The sequence below is a fragment of the Bubalus bubalis genome, chromosome 22 (assembly GCF_019923935.1).
Source record: "Bubalus bubalis isolate 160015118507 breed Murrah chromosome 22, NDDB_SH_1, whole genome shotgun sequence".
Taxonomy (NCBI): Eukaryota; Metazoa; Chordata; class Mammalia; order Artiodactyla; family Bovidae; genus Bubalus; species Bubalus bubalis.
This window is the reverse complement of record NC_059178.1, coordinates 29,544,947-29,560,655: the sequence shown is the minus strand read 5'-3', so window position 1 is coordinate 29,560,655 and position 15,709 is coordinate 29,544,947. Positions and strand designations below refer to the sequence as shown.

At 43.4% G+C, this 15,709-nt stretch overlaps 1 protein-coding gene across 8 annotated transcripts in view; it reads left to right on the top strand.

The window, feature by feature from the left end:
* OSBPL1A (oxysterol binding protein like 1A) overlaps positions 1-15,708 on the top strand; it is a 228,221-nt gene extending 212,513 nt beyond the window's left edge. For all 8 annotated transcript variants that reach the window (XM_025273327.3, XM_044934859.1, XM_025273328.2 and 5 more), the window contains 7 exons: positions 2,803-2,910; positions 4,230-4,319; positions 5,439-5,565; positions 8,149-8,265; positions 8,843-8,966; positions 9,951-10,041; positions 14,473-15,708. In XM_025273327.3, coding sequence (XP_025129112.2) covers positions 2,803-2,910; positions 4,230-4,319; positions 5,439-5,565; positions 8,149-8,265; positions 8,843-8,966; positions 9,951-10,041; positions 14,473-14,575 — 760 coding nt within the window. In that variant the 3' untranslated portion in view covers positions 14,576-15,708. The remainder of the gene's footprint in view (positions 1-2,802; positions 2,911-4,229; positions 4,320-5,438; positions 5,566-8,148; positions 8,266-8,842; positions 8,967-9,950; positions 10,042-14,472) is intronic.
* The last annotated feature ends 1 nt before the right edge of the window (position 15,709 follows it).

Here is a 15,709-nt window from a genome sequence, read left to right as displayed (position 1 = left end):
GTAGAACTACCGTGATCCAGCAATTCCACTTTGGAATACTTAGCCGAAGAAGACAAAAACATTATCTCAAAAAGATATCTGCACTCCCATGACATTATTATACATATTATACCTGTATAATGTGTTATATTATATTAATATATATATATATACACCTGTTCCACACAACAGCCAAGATAACAGAAGTAACCCAAGTATCCATCATTAGATGAATGGATAATGAAATTGAGGTACACACACATACACGAATATTATTCAGCCATAAAAAAGAATGAAATCTTGCCACTTGCAACAACATGGTTGGACCTCAAGGACATTATGCTGAGTGAAATAAGTCAGAGAAAGACAAATACTCTATGACCTCCTTATATGAGAAAAAGAAGGAGAAGGAGAAAAAATAATAAACAGGCTTTAATCCTAGAGTGACTCAGATATTGAAATTTGTATCAAAGATTTTAAAGCTTGGTTTAAATTTTGCATTTCAAATTTGCCTCCAAATTTAAAGCTGCTGTTATACTCCATGACATAAAGATGAACACTCTTAAAATGAATAGAAAGACATTGAAGCCAAGAAATTGAAGTATTTTTGGAAATTTTAGTACTGAAAAAATACAATAACAAATGTAATAGCTGGGATAGACTCAATAGCAGAATAAAGATGATAAAATATGTACAGGATCCACGGCTGAAAGCTATAAAACCCTGGTTATGGGAATCAAAGGCTATCTGGGTAATGGAGAGTCTACCATGCCTCACTGTGCTTGGAATCCTTAATGTAATTCATATGTTTGTTCTCCTTTAATTGATCTATAAACAGTGTGTATTAACACAATCCAAATTTAAATGTCCCAGGATGAATTTTGGTAGATCAAGAGATAGTGGATCCTAAAATTTATTTGGAAAGATAAATGAAACACTGTAGCCAAAATAGTTCTGAAAAGGAGGAACAGAATGATGGACTCCCACCTCCTAATTTTAAGACTATAGTGAAGGTGTTGCCATCAAGACTGTTGTATTGACAGAAAGACAGACACATACATCAGTGGAACAGAGAATAGCATCCAAAAACTGACCCACAGAAGCATGGTCCACTGATTTTTCACAAAGGTGAAAGAAAGCACTGTTCAGTAATGAAGGGTGGTCCTCTCCACAAATGGTGTGAGAACAGTTCCACATGCATGTGTTAAAAAATGAACCTCAACTTACACCTCACACCCTAAGCAAAAATGATCCCAACATAGATCATAGGCTAAAATCTAATGTACAGCTTTAAGCTTTTGGAAGAAAACAGGAGAAAATGTTTATGACTTTGGGTTATGCAATGACATCTTATAATACCAAAGGATAATCTAGAAGAGACAAAATTGATAAATTAGATTTTATAAAAATCTGTTGCTCAGTGAAAAACACTCTTAAGAGAACAAAGAGAGAAGTTAGAGATGGATAAACATTATTTGTGAATCATTTATCAACAAAGGACTTGTATCTAGAATGTATAAAGCATTCTCAAAACAGTAAGAAAACAGACAACCCAGTAAGAAATTGGACAAAAGATGTGAACAGATACTTTACCAAAGAGATATATGAATGACAAATGAGCACACAAAAACATGCTCAACAGCCTCGGTCATTAGAGAAATGCAAAATTAAAATCATAGTGAGAGCCCACTACACACCTATTAGAATGTCTAAAATCAGAATTTTTAGAGCTGACAGTATCAAGTGCTGACTAGGATGCAGGGCAGCCAGAAATCTCATATATTACTGGGGGATCTGGTAAAAGAGTAGAGCCACTCTGGAGAACAGTCTGGCTGTTTCTTACAGAGTTCACCTTGTGTTAACCAAATGATTCAGCAGTGCACTCGTAGGCATTTACTCTGGAGAAACAGAGAGGTGTATTTTTGCAAAGACCCGTGTGCAGATGCTTATAGGAGTGTTACTTAAAATCACCAAGAACTGAAAGCAACCCAGCATGCTTCAGTGAGTAAATGGTTAAACTGTGATACATTCATATAGTAGAATACTACTCAGAAATAAGAACAAATTATTGATACATAGAATTTAAAATGCATTATACAAATGAAGCTAATCTCAAAGGTGACATGGTATATTATCCCATTTATATGACACTCTGGAAAAGGCAAAACTATTGCAATGGAGAACAGATGAGTTGTTTAGGAATTCCAGGTGGGGGAAGGTTTGACCATAGAGGGTCAGCATGAGCGAATTTGTGGAGGGTGTGATGGAATTTGTGGTTGTGGTACTAGTTACAATGATCTACTCATGCACTGAAGCTCACAGAACTAGAGAACACTCAGAAAAGTGAATTTTACTGCTTTTGAATTAAAAATACATTTAAGCATAAGTGTACGAAGATGTAAAATGAATGTTTTCAAAAGCAAAGATTGTGTAAAATTGAAACTTACTCACATACACAAGTTTTTCCTTTTGGCAAGGTGGAAAGTACCAAATAGACCATTTTTCTTTTCTACCTCTAACTTAATTTATTATGTTTTCACCAAACTTTTGAAGACTTAAGATGATTATATACATAGTTTAATTTGGAGTTTGGTAGAAGCATAGTTTTGTTTTAAGTTTTTGCATCCTTTTAAGAAACAATAAGAATTAACCAGATGATACCTGTTTTACTGGGATTAACATCAGTTTTTATAGTCTTAGAGTTGAGTGCTCTCCAGCAGTCTGATAGGTTATCCTGAGTCATGGCATTTGAGGCAGAGGTGCTTTTTAAACAGACTAACACTTCTCACTTCTTTGGGCTTTGGCTTTCTTTTTGTTTCCTAGACACAATGAAGCATATACGTGGACGAATCCTACGTGCTGTGTGCACAACATCATCGTGGGAAAGCTCTGGATTGAGCAGTACGGCAACGTGGAGATCACAAACCACAAGTGAGCCGGTTCATCGTTCCCGCCCCTTCATTTGCATCAGAGGGGTCTGGTAGTCTTTGTGTAAAAGTTCTAGTAGAGGACATCCCTGGTAGCCCAGTGGTTAAGACTTCGCACTTCCCCTGCAGGGGGCCTGGGTTTGATCCCTGGTCCGGGATTGTAGATCCCACATGCCATGTGGTGTGGCCAAAAAAGTGCATTGCATTGCAAGGAGTTTCCTGGCAGTCCAGTGGTTAAGACTCCACACTCGCACTGTGGAAGGCCTGGGTTCAATCCCTGATTGGGGAACTTGGATTCCACAAGCTTTGCAGCTCGGCCAAGAATATATGTATAAAGCATTTTTAAAAGTTCTGTATATATGGGTAAATTAAAAAAAAAATCCTAGTAGAGTCTAATGACAACTTAAGAACCAGGCAGTGTAACTGTGGTAAACTGAAGCCAGTCCATTTAATGAACAGAATTTAGTAGCTGTGGCTCCCAGGCTAAGTTGCTGCATGGCACGTAGAATATTCAGGACCAGGGATCAAACCCATGTCCTCTACCTTGGGTTCTGAACCACTGGACCGCCAGGGAAGTCCTTAATGAATAGAGTTTATATTTTTAAGTCTCTAGTTATGGAAGACTGGTGAACTCAGAGCTTCGGCAGCCTCAGGGAATCTTCATTCCTGCCTCCCTCAGCTCATCATGCTGACACGTTTAGCTTGTATTGTTCACATGGGGACAGGCGACAGGAGAGACAGGAGAGTTGGAAAGAGGTGGATTCAAATCCTACTGTGAGCCTAGGCCCGTGTCCTAGTCAGCTCGGGCTGTGGAGACAGAACATGGTGAGCCAGGTAGCTTCAAGGGCAGACGTTTATTTCTCATGCTTCTGGAGACTTGAGGCCCAGGTCAGGGTGCTGGCAGACTCAGTGCTGGGTGAAGGCCCTCTTCCTGGTTTGAAGTTGGCTATCTTCTCAAATCTTCGCATGGCAGAGGGAAGGATCATCTCCCCAAAGTCTCTTATTCAAAGAGCATGCATCCATTCAGTTCCACCCTTAGGACCGGATTACCCGCCTTACATGAGTGACAAGGTTTCACCATATGAATTGGGACGGGGGGTAGGCAGACATTCATTCCATAGCAGCAGCTCACTTATTTTTTATGAACCTTGCTTTTTCTTTGTGGTGGGTTCAGTACTGATTATGGGTTAATTATGATACTCTCTGTGTGGAGCCTGGTGTGAGTTAGAAAATCAGTAAACAGCAGGTGCTGCCAGAGAGTCACTGTTCTTTGCTGCTGCTTCTGTGTTGAACAATAACCCAAGCTCACTGTCTCCTTTACAGGACTGGGGACAAATGTGTGTTGAATTTTAAGCCATGCGGCCTTTTTGGTAAAGAATTACACAAAGTCGAAGGCTACATTCAAGATAAAAGGTAAAGTTCCATTTTAAATGTTGACTAGTATAGGTGTTGTTCACTAAGTAAAGTGTTGTTATTAAAATCTGCCAACACTGGAATTCCCTGGTGGTCCAGTGGTTAATACTACATGCTCCCACTGAAGGGGGCACAGGTTCGATCCTTGGTTGGGAAACTTAAGATCCCACATGTTGTGTGGTTCAGCCAAAAAATTTTTAAAAGGAAGAAAAAGAAAATCTGCTGTTATCTCAGTTCAGTCGCTCAGTCGTGTCTGCCTCTTTGTGACCCCATGGACTGTAGCACACCAGGCTTCCCTGTTCATCACCAACTCCTGGAGCTTGCTCAAACTTACCAAGTCAGTGATGCCATCCAGCCATCTCATCCTCTGTCGTCCCCTTCTCCTCTTGCCTTCAATCTTTCCCAGCATCAGGGTCTTTTCCAGTGAGTCAGTTCTTTGCATCAGGTGGCCAAAGTATTGGCGCTTCAGCTTCGGTCCTTCCAGTGAATATTCAGGACTGATTTCCTTTAGGATTGACTGGTTTGATCTCCTTGCAGTCCAAGGGACTCGCAGGAATCTTCTCCAACATCAGTTGGGAGAAGCATCAGTTCTTAAAAAGCATCAGTTCTTTGGTGCTCAGCTTACTTTGTAGTCCAGCTCTCACATCCATACATGACTACTGGAAAAACCTTAGGTTTGACTAGACAGAACTTTGTCAGCAAAGTAATGTCTCTGCTTTTTAACATGCTGTCTAGGTTTCCTGCCGTTATCTAGGAAACAGCATTTCAGTAAATTGAAAAACTCTTCTGCAAGAAATATCTTTCTTTAAAGAATCTGATTTGTAACCATCTTTATTTATGAAAAGAGGGGCTTCCTTAATGGCTCAGACTGTAAAGAATCTTCCTGCAATGTAGGAGACTCAGATTCTATCCTTGGGTGTGGAAGATCCCCTGGAGAAAAGGCATGGCTACCCACTCCACTCTTGCCTGGAGAATTCCATGGAGCCTGGTGGGCTACAGTCCATGGGGTCGCAAAGAGCTGGACATGACCGAGCAGCCAATACTTTGAGTTTATGATAATATTCAGTTACCCTGAGACACTGGTTTAATTGTTGGCTTAACATCGATTTCTTTTGGCAGCAAAAAGAAGCTCCGAGCCCTCTACGGGAAATGGACAGAGTGTTTGTACAGTGTTGACCCAGCCACGTTTGATGCTTACAAAAAAAATGATAAGAAAAATACTGAGGAGAAGAAGAACAGCAAACAGGTAAACAATCCCAGAAGATGGTGTCGAGGGGATCCTGGATGGTGGCCCGATAGTGGGTCACAGCGTTACCTTTTACGCTTGGTGCCGTGCGTCTGATGTTTCTCCTTGACTTTTTTTTGTTGTTTTTGTTGTTGTTGTTACTGTTTTTAACAGCAAAACCATTTTGTATTGGGTAAAGCCAATTGGAGACCCCAGTTGGATTCCTGGGTCGGGAAAATCTGCTGGAGAAGGGATAGGCTACCCACTCCAGTATTCTTGGACTTTCCTGTGGCTCAGACAGTAAAGAATCCGCCTGAAATGTGGGCGATCTGGGTTCGATCCCTGGGTTGGGAAGACCCTCTGGAGAAGGGAACAGCTACCCACTCCAGTATTCTGGCCTGGAGAATCCCTGTGGACAGAGGAGCCTGGCAGGCTACAGTCCATGGGGTCGCAAAGAGTCACACACGACTGAGTGACTTTGATATAGACGATTAACAATGGTGTGACAGTTTCAGGTGATCAGCAAAGGGATTCATCCATACATATACATGTATCTGTTCTCCCCTAAACCCCTTTCCCATCAAGGCTGGCACATAACATTGAGCAGAGTTCCATGTGCTATACAATAATGAACAGATGATCGGACTTGCTACTGATTCTTGGGATACTCTCCCATGGAGTATGGGTGTGTGCTGTGCAGTTATACACGCAGTGTTGAATTCACATCGCTTTGGAAAGTTGGAGTTCATCTTAGTGAGACAAATATTCTTACCCTCCTTCTGTTTATGTGCGTTAGCAGTTGAGCGCTTCTGAATATTTACACCCAGAATAATCACGTGGGTTTTCATGCAGACAGCAGTGTTATTGCCCTCCTCTGTATCCGAGATCCCAGGAGCTGAGAACATCGCAGTTAAGGGAATCGTTGCTGGACGGCCATCCTCCTCTTATGAAGCTTCCTCCTAACGGGACAGTTCAACCTTAGACTCTCCCCTTGTGAGGCCACAGCTTCTTGTTGCAGGACCCTGGGAGGCTGGACTGCTCAGTGGAGTCTGAGCTAGAGAGAGGTTGCACCTGTTTGCACAGGAAGCGTTGGAGGACTGGTTACTTTCCAGTAACGGGCATCAGGGATCAGAGCACGAGCTCAGCTTGGAATTCTGCCTCCTCCGCTTCTGAGTGGTTTGATCTTAGGCAGATCCCTACCCTCTCTCTGCCGCAGCGCCTCATCTGTAAAATGGAGACAGTAATAGCACCCTCGTGTCAGAGCAGTTGACAGAGGTCAGGGGCCCCAGGTGAAGACAGCTCAGGTCCCGTCCTCTTTGAGCATCACGGCCTGGCTCTGTGCTCCCGGCTCCCCTCGCCCCGCTGTGTTGCTTGCAAGAGGCAGAGCCTCGCTCTCCCCTTACAGAAGTGGGGTTCAGTACAGCAGAAGGCATTGGGGAAATTCCAGAAAACCTCCCTCATGTCCCATAAAGCCCCGGTCAATCTTTGTAGACAGAAGGGCCTTGCCCCTTGGAGAAGGCACCCTCATGCTCTCCCTGTGTCTAATCTCGCCTCCCAGGGCCTCGGCCACTGTGGGTTTCTGATGCTCCTGAGGATAGTCAGATGCCAGGCGAAGCTTGTCACCAGCGTCGTCCCCTCCTGGTTGCTGTTTTTAAAATTCAGTGTCTCAGCCAGTAGTTCTAGATTTGGTAACAATGACATTGGGAATATGACTTCACTTTCCAGAGGCTTAAATTCTTTATATATAAAACTTTATGGGCCAGTTACGTAAGGACTAAATATACAGAGAGCTGCTGGCATAGCTCTGCTGGGGAAGGGGAGGGAGCGGGCAGCTAGTGGAAATGCTGCTTTCTTTTTTAGCTTAACATCTTTTGATTGAATACTTTGAGGATCCCTGCTGGTTTGGGTCATTGATAAATTTAGTTAAATGCTCCAAGAATTTAACCTTGCCCTCATAATGTTCCACGAACTACTTAAATGAGTTATTTTGGATTTTAAAAGAAGCTTTAAAAATATTAAACAGTAACAGGTGATGACGACAGTGGGGATGGGAAGGCCTTGCATGCTCATAGCCCCTAACCGTGACGCGACACAGGCTCACAGCATGGACTCGGTCACTCGGCCCACGTTTATTGGCTTCCTGGCCTGGATCGAAAGGTGAGGCTGCGAGAACGAGAAAGACACAGTGCCCTGGCACTCATGAGGTTACATTCTAATGCTGCACAGTGAAAACTGCTTATTTTACAATTTGTTGCTGCTGTTGGTCAGTCACTAACTCATGTTCGACTCTCTGCGACCCCATAGACTGCAGCATGCCAGGCTTCCCTGTCCTTCAGTAACTCCCAGAGTTTGCTCAAACTCATGTCCATTGAGTCGGTGATGCCATCCAACCGTCTAATCCTCTGCCGCCCCCCGGCCCCCTTCTCCTCTTGCCCTCAGTTTTTCCTAGCGTCAGGGTCTTTTCTGGTGAGTCAGCATTTTGCATCAGGTGGTCAAAGTATTGGAGCTTCAACTTCAGCATCAGTCCTTCCAGTGAATATTCACGGTTGTTAAGTACGATCTTTTTAAAACGTTTCAGTTTTGTTCCTCTGTTGGCTCTTCCAGGTGAGCGCTTCTGAGGAGTCAGATGAAATGCCAATGCCAGATTCCGAGAGCGTGTTCGTCATCCCCGGGAGCGTTCTCCTGTGGCGAATAGCCCCGCGGCCTCCGAACTCAGCCCAGGTAAGGCCTCCTGTTTACTTGGATCTGATGGCGTTCTTTCCCCGGCCTGGACAGAACCAGGAGGAGGGCGGGGGTGAGAGGCGGGTCATCGAATTGCTCCTCAGTCATCCCTCTGTGGTTCCCCCCCCAGGACTTGGCATTGCTGCCTCCCAGGCCTCCTGGTGTCTGGCCGAGATGCCTTGGGGTGGGCCTTTGGGGGGCTTCCTCCATACATACGGGTGTGGGCCTTTGAGGGGCTTCCTCTACACTTACTGAGGAGTAAGATCGACTCTCTTTAAGTGCATGGTGATGCAGCCAGATCCAAGTGAGACTTTTCATGTGGAATGGAGACTGTTGGTTTGGCTCGTAGTTCTCCCTGGAGCTGATGGTGGTGAATGTCACCCGGGGGGTTTCCTTGAGACAGACTCCCACAGCTGGCACAGACCCGGGTGAAAACATGGAGATGTGTGGGCGCAGAGAGGCTGGCCATCATCACCCTAGAACAGAGAGGGGGATCCCTGTCGAATCTTCTAGCCTCAGGGTTTCATTCTGCATTAACCTCCAGTACATGTTAATTTGAACATTTTCTTCTTTTTAGATGTACAATTTTACTAGCTTTGCAATGGTTTTGAATGAAGTAGACAAGGAGATGGAGAGCGTGATTCCTAAGACAGACTGCAGGCTGCGGCCTGACATCAGAGCCATGGAGAACGGGGAGATAGGTAACGTGCCTGGCTCCAGGGAAGGTGGATTTCTTTGAGGGGGATGGTTTGCCTTACTCCCAGTCACTGTCTGTGTTTTAGTCTGTTAGGGCTTAACGTTTTATATGTTCGCACAAGCATCTTACATGTTAGCATTTTAGGTGTTAGCACAAGGCATCCCTGGTGGCTCAGATGGTAAAGAATTTGCCTGCCAATGCAAGAGACCTGGGTTCGATCTTTGGGTCAGGAAGATCCCCTGGAGAAGGGAATGGCAACCCACTCCAGTATTCTTGCCTGGAGAATGCCATGGACAGAGGAGACTAGCGGGCTATAGTCCTTGGAGTCATAAAGAATCGGACACGACTGAGCAAGCTTTACTTTTCCCAGATGATGCTAGTGGTAAAGAGCCTGCTGCCAGTGCAGGAAACATAGGAGACTGGGTTTGATCCCTGGGTCAGGAAGATCCATCCCCTGGAGGAGGGCATGGCAACCCACTCCAGTATTCTCGCCTGGAGAACCCCATGGACAGAGGAGCCTGGCGGGCTACAGTCCATAGGGTGGCACAGAGCCAGGCATGACTGATGTGACTAAGCACATGTTTGTTTATTTGCCAGACCTCAGTTGCAGCATGTGGGATCTTTTAGTTGTGGCATATGGGATCTAGTTCCCAGACCAGGGATTGAACCTGGGCCCCCTGCATTGCAAGTGCAGAGCCTCTGGACCATCAGGGAAGCATTTTAACATGACTTCTGAGGCCTTCAGAATAAGCAGGCTCCTTGGGTAAACACAGAGGCTGTGGAAGGAGGTGAGAGGTCCTGGACGCCAGCATCACCTCTCAGCGGCTTGGGCTGTGTTCAGTTTTGACATGCCGGGACTGGGGTGCTTGTGTTCTGATAAAGGGCGGCTGTGCTAACACCTGCCTCCGTGGAGTGAGTGTGCCAGGTGCTGTCCCGGGCGGCCTCTGCTTGTACAATAACCATTTTTTCACTGCTACGCTGATTCTAGATCAAGCTAGTGAAGAAAAAAAGCGACTCGAGGAGAAACAGAGAGCGGCCCGCAAGAACAGGTCCAAGTCGGAGGAGGACTGGAAGACGAGGTGCGCTGAGGGGCTGGGGTGTGTGGATGGAGGTGGGGTGCTGGCAGATGTGTGGACTACAGAGCGGGCTCACCACACCCTGCGAGTTGTCCCCAGGCCTGAGAAAAAAGTACTTTCCTTTGACCAAGTTCAAGCTGAAAGGGCTGCATGTGTGCAAAGAAAATGGACTATTTGGAAATTAAGGTTAAAATATTTCTATACAGTTCACACAGGTCAATGTCAATTAAGCAAACTCTTCCTTATCCAGCTAAAACACTTGTCCCTTCTGTAAGAGGGAAAGTAGAGTTACAGATTTTGGTATGAAATAGGTTCAGAGTTGTTTGTGTGGGTGAATTATAGGAGCTTTGCTTATACATATATCATGGATCAAGGATATTTAGACAATGCCTTTACTCTTCCAAACACACAGCACACATCATGGAAATACAGTTTGTCAAAGTGACATCCTGGATTCCATTAAGAAACAGAAACTGGGTAGTAAAATGCGCAAGTTCTGAAAATTTTTCAAAAGAATCAGGAGTTACTTAGTCACTTGGGTTGAGTAATAGAATCTCTTGTAAAGAGGAATAGAACAAAAACATTTTTTACACTTATATAATAGAAACCATTGTCCCATTATTCAAACTTGTTAAGTAAATTTCAGAGCCAGTGTGGGCATAATTTCACAACCAGTTTAGTAGATATTACTTGGTAGCTCCTTTGGCGCCTTATACCTTTATTCGAAATAGGAATGATCTTAGATATCATCAAGTCCAACAGTTTCGGGATTTTTTTGTTAGCATCAAAATCTTTCTTGCCAATGAACATACGAAGAATCTGCAAATACAGAGCACATGGCCACAGAGCTGCGGGGGTAGGATGAGGGCTGAGCATCAAGGTTCACCTTCTCCCACCCACGCACATGCAGGATCCGGGGAACCTCTGGAAAGCCATTAGTCTAGAAATCCCCTTGTACGTGAAGAAACAAATGCTGGTTGTATTTCATCTGAGAGTTGCTCAAAGACAAGTACACCCCGCAGACCATGATTAGAAAGAGCCACAAAAACCAAAACCACACTGCTTACTGCAGTCCCTTCTGAAAAGACTCGATACATTTTTATCATTATTTTTAGTCTCTTTTGCAGAAAGCCCACTTTGTGCTGTATTTCTAATTAGCTCCTTTATTTTTCTGACCCCATTTTCAAGTGTGCAAAGTAAACAAAAGTCCAGTCAGCATGTTTACTGTTGGGTGAAGTCTTACTTTCAGAACGCAACACGCTTTGGACAGCTCTGTGGTGGCCTGGAAATCAAACTGGAAGCTAGGTTTGTGAGCTCCGGTTTGGAGCCTTACACATGCTTGCTTCCACCGCTATCTCTTGGCATCCAGAGTTCTTATATGGATATACAGACCTTAAAAACGATGCTGCTGACCCTTGGTCAAAAGAATATGTGCTTGGAGCCCTTTCCCATTAGGGGTGAGAGGTGGTGTTCGCTGACTGGGTCTTCTGGCTGATAATGTGCTTTTGAGCAGCTGGGTTCAGTTTGTGTCAGGGTAGAGGTTGTACAGCTTATAAAGGGATGTGTTTTGCAGGGGAGAGTTGAAACCAGTCCTTGGAAACCACACCCAGAAACGTATAACCTGTCCCAAACTCATCCACACTAAAAGCTGGCTTTCATGTTGATACCAGTTTCAGTCATTTGAAAAAAGTTCAGGCTCTAGGATTTTTCAGGCTTTAAACTGCACTTCATACACATGAAAATGGCTGCTTGTGAGCCTGCCCTGTTTTCCAAGAGAAGCCCAGAGACCTTAGCAAGTGGGGTTATGTGGAGAGGAAGTGGTGGGACTGGTGAGAGACACGGCTTTGAAGAGAAGGTGGGTGATGACGCCACAAAAGGTGGTGAAGTCATCTCTTCCCCCCGTAAGAGCATCATGCAGAATTAATAGCGTTCTAGAATGTTATATTACTGATTACATTATAGAATGTTGTATTACTGACATGGGGCTTCCCTGGTGGCTCAGATGGTAAAGAATCTGCCTGCAGGAGATTCGGAGACCCGGGTTCGATGCCTGGGTTGGGAAGATCCCCTGGAGAAGGAAATGGCAACCCACTCCAGTATCCTTGCCTGGAAAATCTCATGGACAGAGGGGCCTGGAGGGCTGCAGTCCATGGGGTCGCAAAGAGTCGGGCACGACTGAGCGACTAACACTTAACACTTATATTACTGATCACATTATAGAATGTTGTATTACTGACATGGGGCTTCCCTGGTGGCTCAGATGGTAAAGAATCTGCCTGTAATGCAGGAGACCCAAGTTTGATCCCTGGGTCAGGAAGACACCCAGAAGAAGGGAATGACAACCCACTCCAGTATTCTTGCCTGGAGAATTCCATGGACAGAGGAGCCTGGCGGGCTGCAGGCCATGGGATCACAAAGAGTTGGACACGACTGAGCGACTTACACACACATGTCAGTCATTGACTAACACACATTACTGACATAGACTCATGGATTTTTAGACTCAGAAACATTACTAAAAGGCAACAAAGACATCTCCCCATCCCCTCTTCTTTTGCCCATGCTTGCCTCAAGTGTTTGACTTTGGAAAGACAGCATGGACTTTTGTGTTTGTGGAGGGGATACGCTGACAGCAGCAGAGGTTTCCAGACCTGAATGCTGGAAATGAGAAGACCAGACATTGAGGGACACTCTAGTCCTTAGTATCAGATCCTCAAACCTGATTGTCTTCCATGCTGTGTTCCAGTTCTCCCCAAGAACAAGTGCTCCCCATAGGGAGGCCCTGCAGACACGGCCTTCAGTGGCTTATGTGTGAACCCAAAAAAGTCCTTTGCTATTCAATGAATCTCCTGTTCTGTGACGTCTCTGCACTTGACTTGCCCGTTGTCCACTTCGTAGGGAGGAAGTCCTGTGGTGCAGGCCTGAGGCTTGGTTAATTTTTAGAGTCATTTTTGATGACCTTGATTTTGATTTGATTGATTTTCTGAAGTGCTTGGATTTTGTTAAGCCTGATTACAAAAGTGCTCTTATTGCTTGGACTTTTGAGACCAAAAGGAGTGAAATTGTATGCTTCATTTAGACAAAAATTCTGACTTTGATCAAAGAAAAATCCTTAAAGTATTTCCAGCATGCTTACCAAAGTCTTGAGAAACACGTATCTTGATAAATATTTGATATTGATATTTGACTTTTAAATTTTTTAATTAGGGAAAAGTCCCCAAAGCTAAATAACTTCTGTAATAATTTAGAAATTTGGGCCTCGTGGGCCTTTACTCTCTCAGCCTTCCGGGAATTAGCCTAATCGGAAGCATGTTTTCTGCCTTAGGGCTTTTAGTGTTGCTGCAGTGGTTAACAGGGGCCACATGGCATTTATCTAACCTCACTCTAATTGCTAAATATTTTTGAGGCAATTTATTTGGAAAGAATGACAGACATGAAACTATTTTTATAAATATTACTCTGAAAAATTAAATCTTACTAGAAAATGTTATACAAATTCATATTTGAACCTTTTGAAGAAGTAATTTTGCATTTCCATTACCTCAAGAAAGCTGGGAATATTTAGGAAATGGGTGAATTGTTTTTTAAAGGGCAAGAAAATTAGGGCAGCTCTTTCTAGAGTTTGATCAGATGGGTAAGAATGTTAGAAGCTAGATGCAGCCTATAAATCTACATTAGTGTGGAGAAGAGAGAGACCCAGGAAGATGTGGGCCAGATTAATTTCAGTGGATTATGTGTAACATAGGATATTTGGAAAATGATGGTCTTTAAAAAGGCTTATTTGATATCATGGTTAACTTGGGCAAGTTATTTAACTTCTCTGACATTGAGCTCCTCATTTGTGAAATGGAAGTAATATTTTGGGGTGGGGAGATTTACTCTGAATCAGGCATCTTCCTATTACTGTAGGTAGACTGTAAAAGTCTCCTCACCCTGATTCCTTATTCCTCATTGCTTAAAAGCTGCTTTATTCTGGAAGGTAAGCGGTGGACAATGAGATACCATTACTGAATGCCATGGAAAATCCTTATCTTTCAAGTGGTCTTATTACACATTTCAGAATATTGTTTTACATACTCTGAGCACGACTGGGTGCATGCTCAGTCATGTCTGACTCTTTGAAACCCCCATGGACTGTATGTAGCCCACCAGGCTTCTCTGTCCTGGAGTGGGTTGCCATTTCCTCCTCCAGAGGACCTTCCCGACTCAGGGATTGAACCCATCTTCTGCACTGGCAGGCGGATTCTCTACCACTGAGCCACCCGGGAAGCCCATTGTTGTACGTAAGTGCTCTCTAAAAACACTTAAGTCGTCTCGGAAACCTGTAGCTCACAGAATGAAGTGAATCGCTGCAGTAGGGGAGTCTGCAAGCTGGTGAAGCAGTGAGGATCCTGTGATTGCAAACAGTTTCCCCTGTAAATCTTGTCTTAACAGGTGGTTCCATCAAGGCCCTAATCCGTACAGCGGAGCCCAGGACTGGCTTTATTCAGGCAGCTACTGGGACAGAAACTACTTCAATTTGCCTGACATTTATTAAAATGTAGACAAGTTGGGGCGTTGTGACTCATCTGCAGATAAGTCTTAAACCTATGTTTTAAAATTTTCTTCCTTGGTTTCTACTCATCTTTTAAAAAAAACGGAAAAAACCCTCTCATGATAACTTGCCCTTCACCCAACAGAAGTGGGGTATAGGGTGATACCAGTGATGAAAGTCTTAGGAAGAATGGGTAATTCTGCTATCCGGTCGTGCTCCTTTGGAATACTATTTTATACAGAGGTATGGGAAACTGCTGGCAAATATGCTTTTGATGGTTGCTGTTGCCATATTTACCGAAGGTTTATACCTAAATGTAACTTTAGCTTTATGGAATTATATAGTAACCCAAATCAAGTTATTTTGAATATTTTTATGCTGTCATGCTTGAATGTTTTAGATTTAACTTTGAAATGTTTAAAATTCTCCTATACAAGGTTTATATGCTCAAATATAGAGGTGTATGTCATTTTGTAAAGATTACATTGAAAAGATGGCTTTTCTTTACACTAATCCTCTCAATTTTGCCCCCTCCGATCCCTAAAAAGAAAAAAAAAAATGTCTGAATGTTCGGAAGAGACGTTCCTAATTTGAAAATTCAAAACTGGAAAAGGTATTTCATTTGCTTATTTTAGTACTCTGAATTTACTTTTACAATTTTCTATAATTAATGTCATTAGAATTAAAAGGTGTTTGAATTGTATGTTTGAAAATATGTATAAAACCTAGCAATTCACAAAAATACCATAGAAATAGAGGTTTTAGGCACCATCATTACATAATGACAAACCTTTTTAAATGCTTCAACTTCCAGTGGCAAATGCCACCAGAGAAACTCAGTTGTATTCATGTATTATAAATATCAAACTATATAAAAGGAGGTCTTGTGCATTTCAGGTTTGCAAGGCACCTGTGTACTTAAGATATGTACGGAGACCTACTGTACAGTAGCTTTGCCCCTTTAATTGGGGCACATTAATCACATGGTATTTATCTACCCAACCCCAGACTGAGATTTTGCTCCTAGGGGCCTTAGGTAACTGCCAGTAAGTTATTTCAATGGCTGTCTCAAAGTTAACAAGTGTTATAATGAAATAATCTACCTGATGCTAATAAAGGCTTTAGAATGTTCTAAAC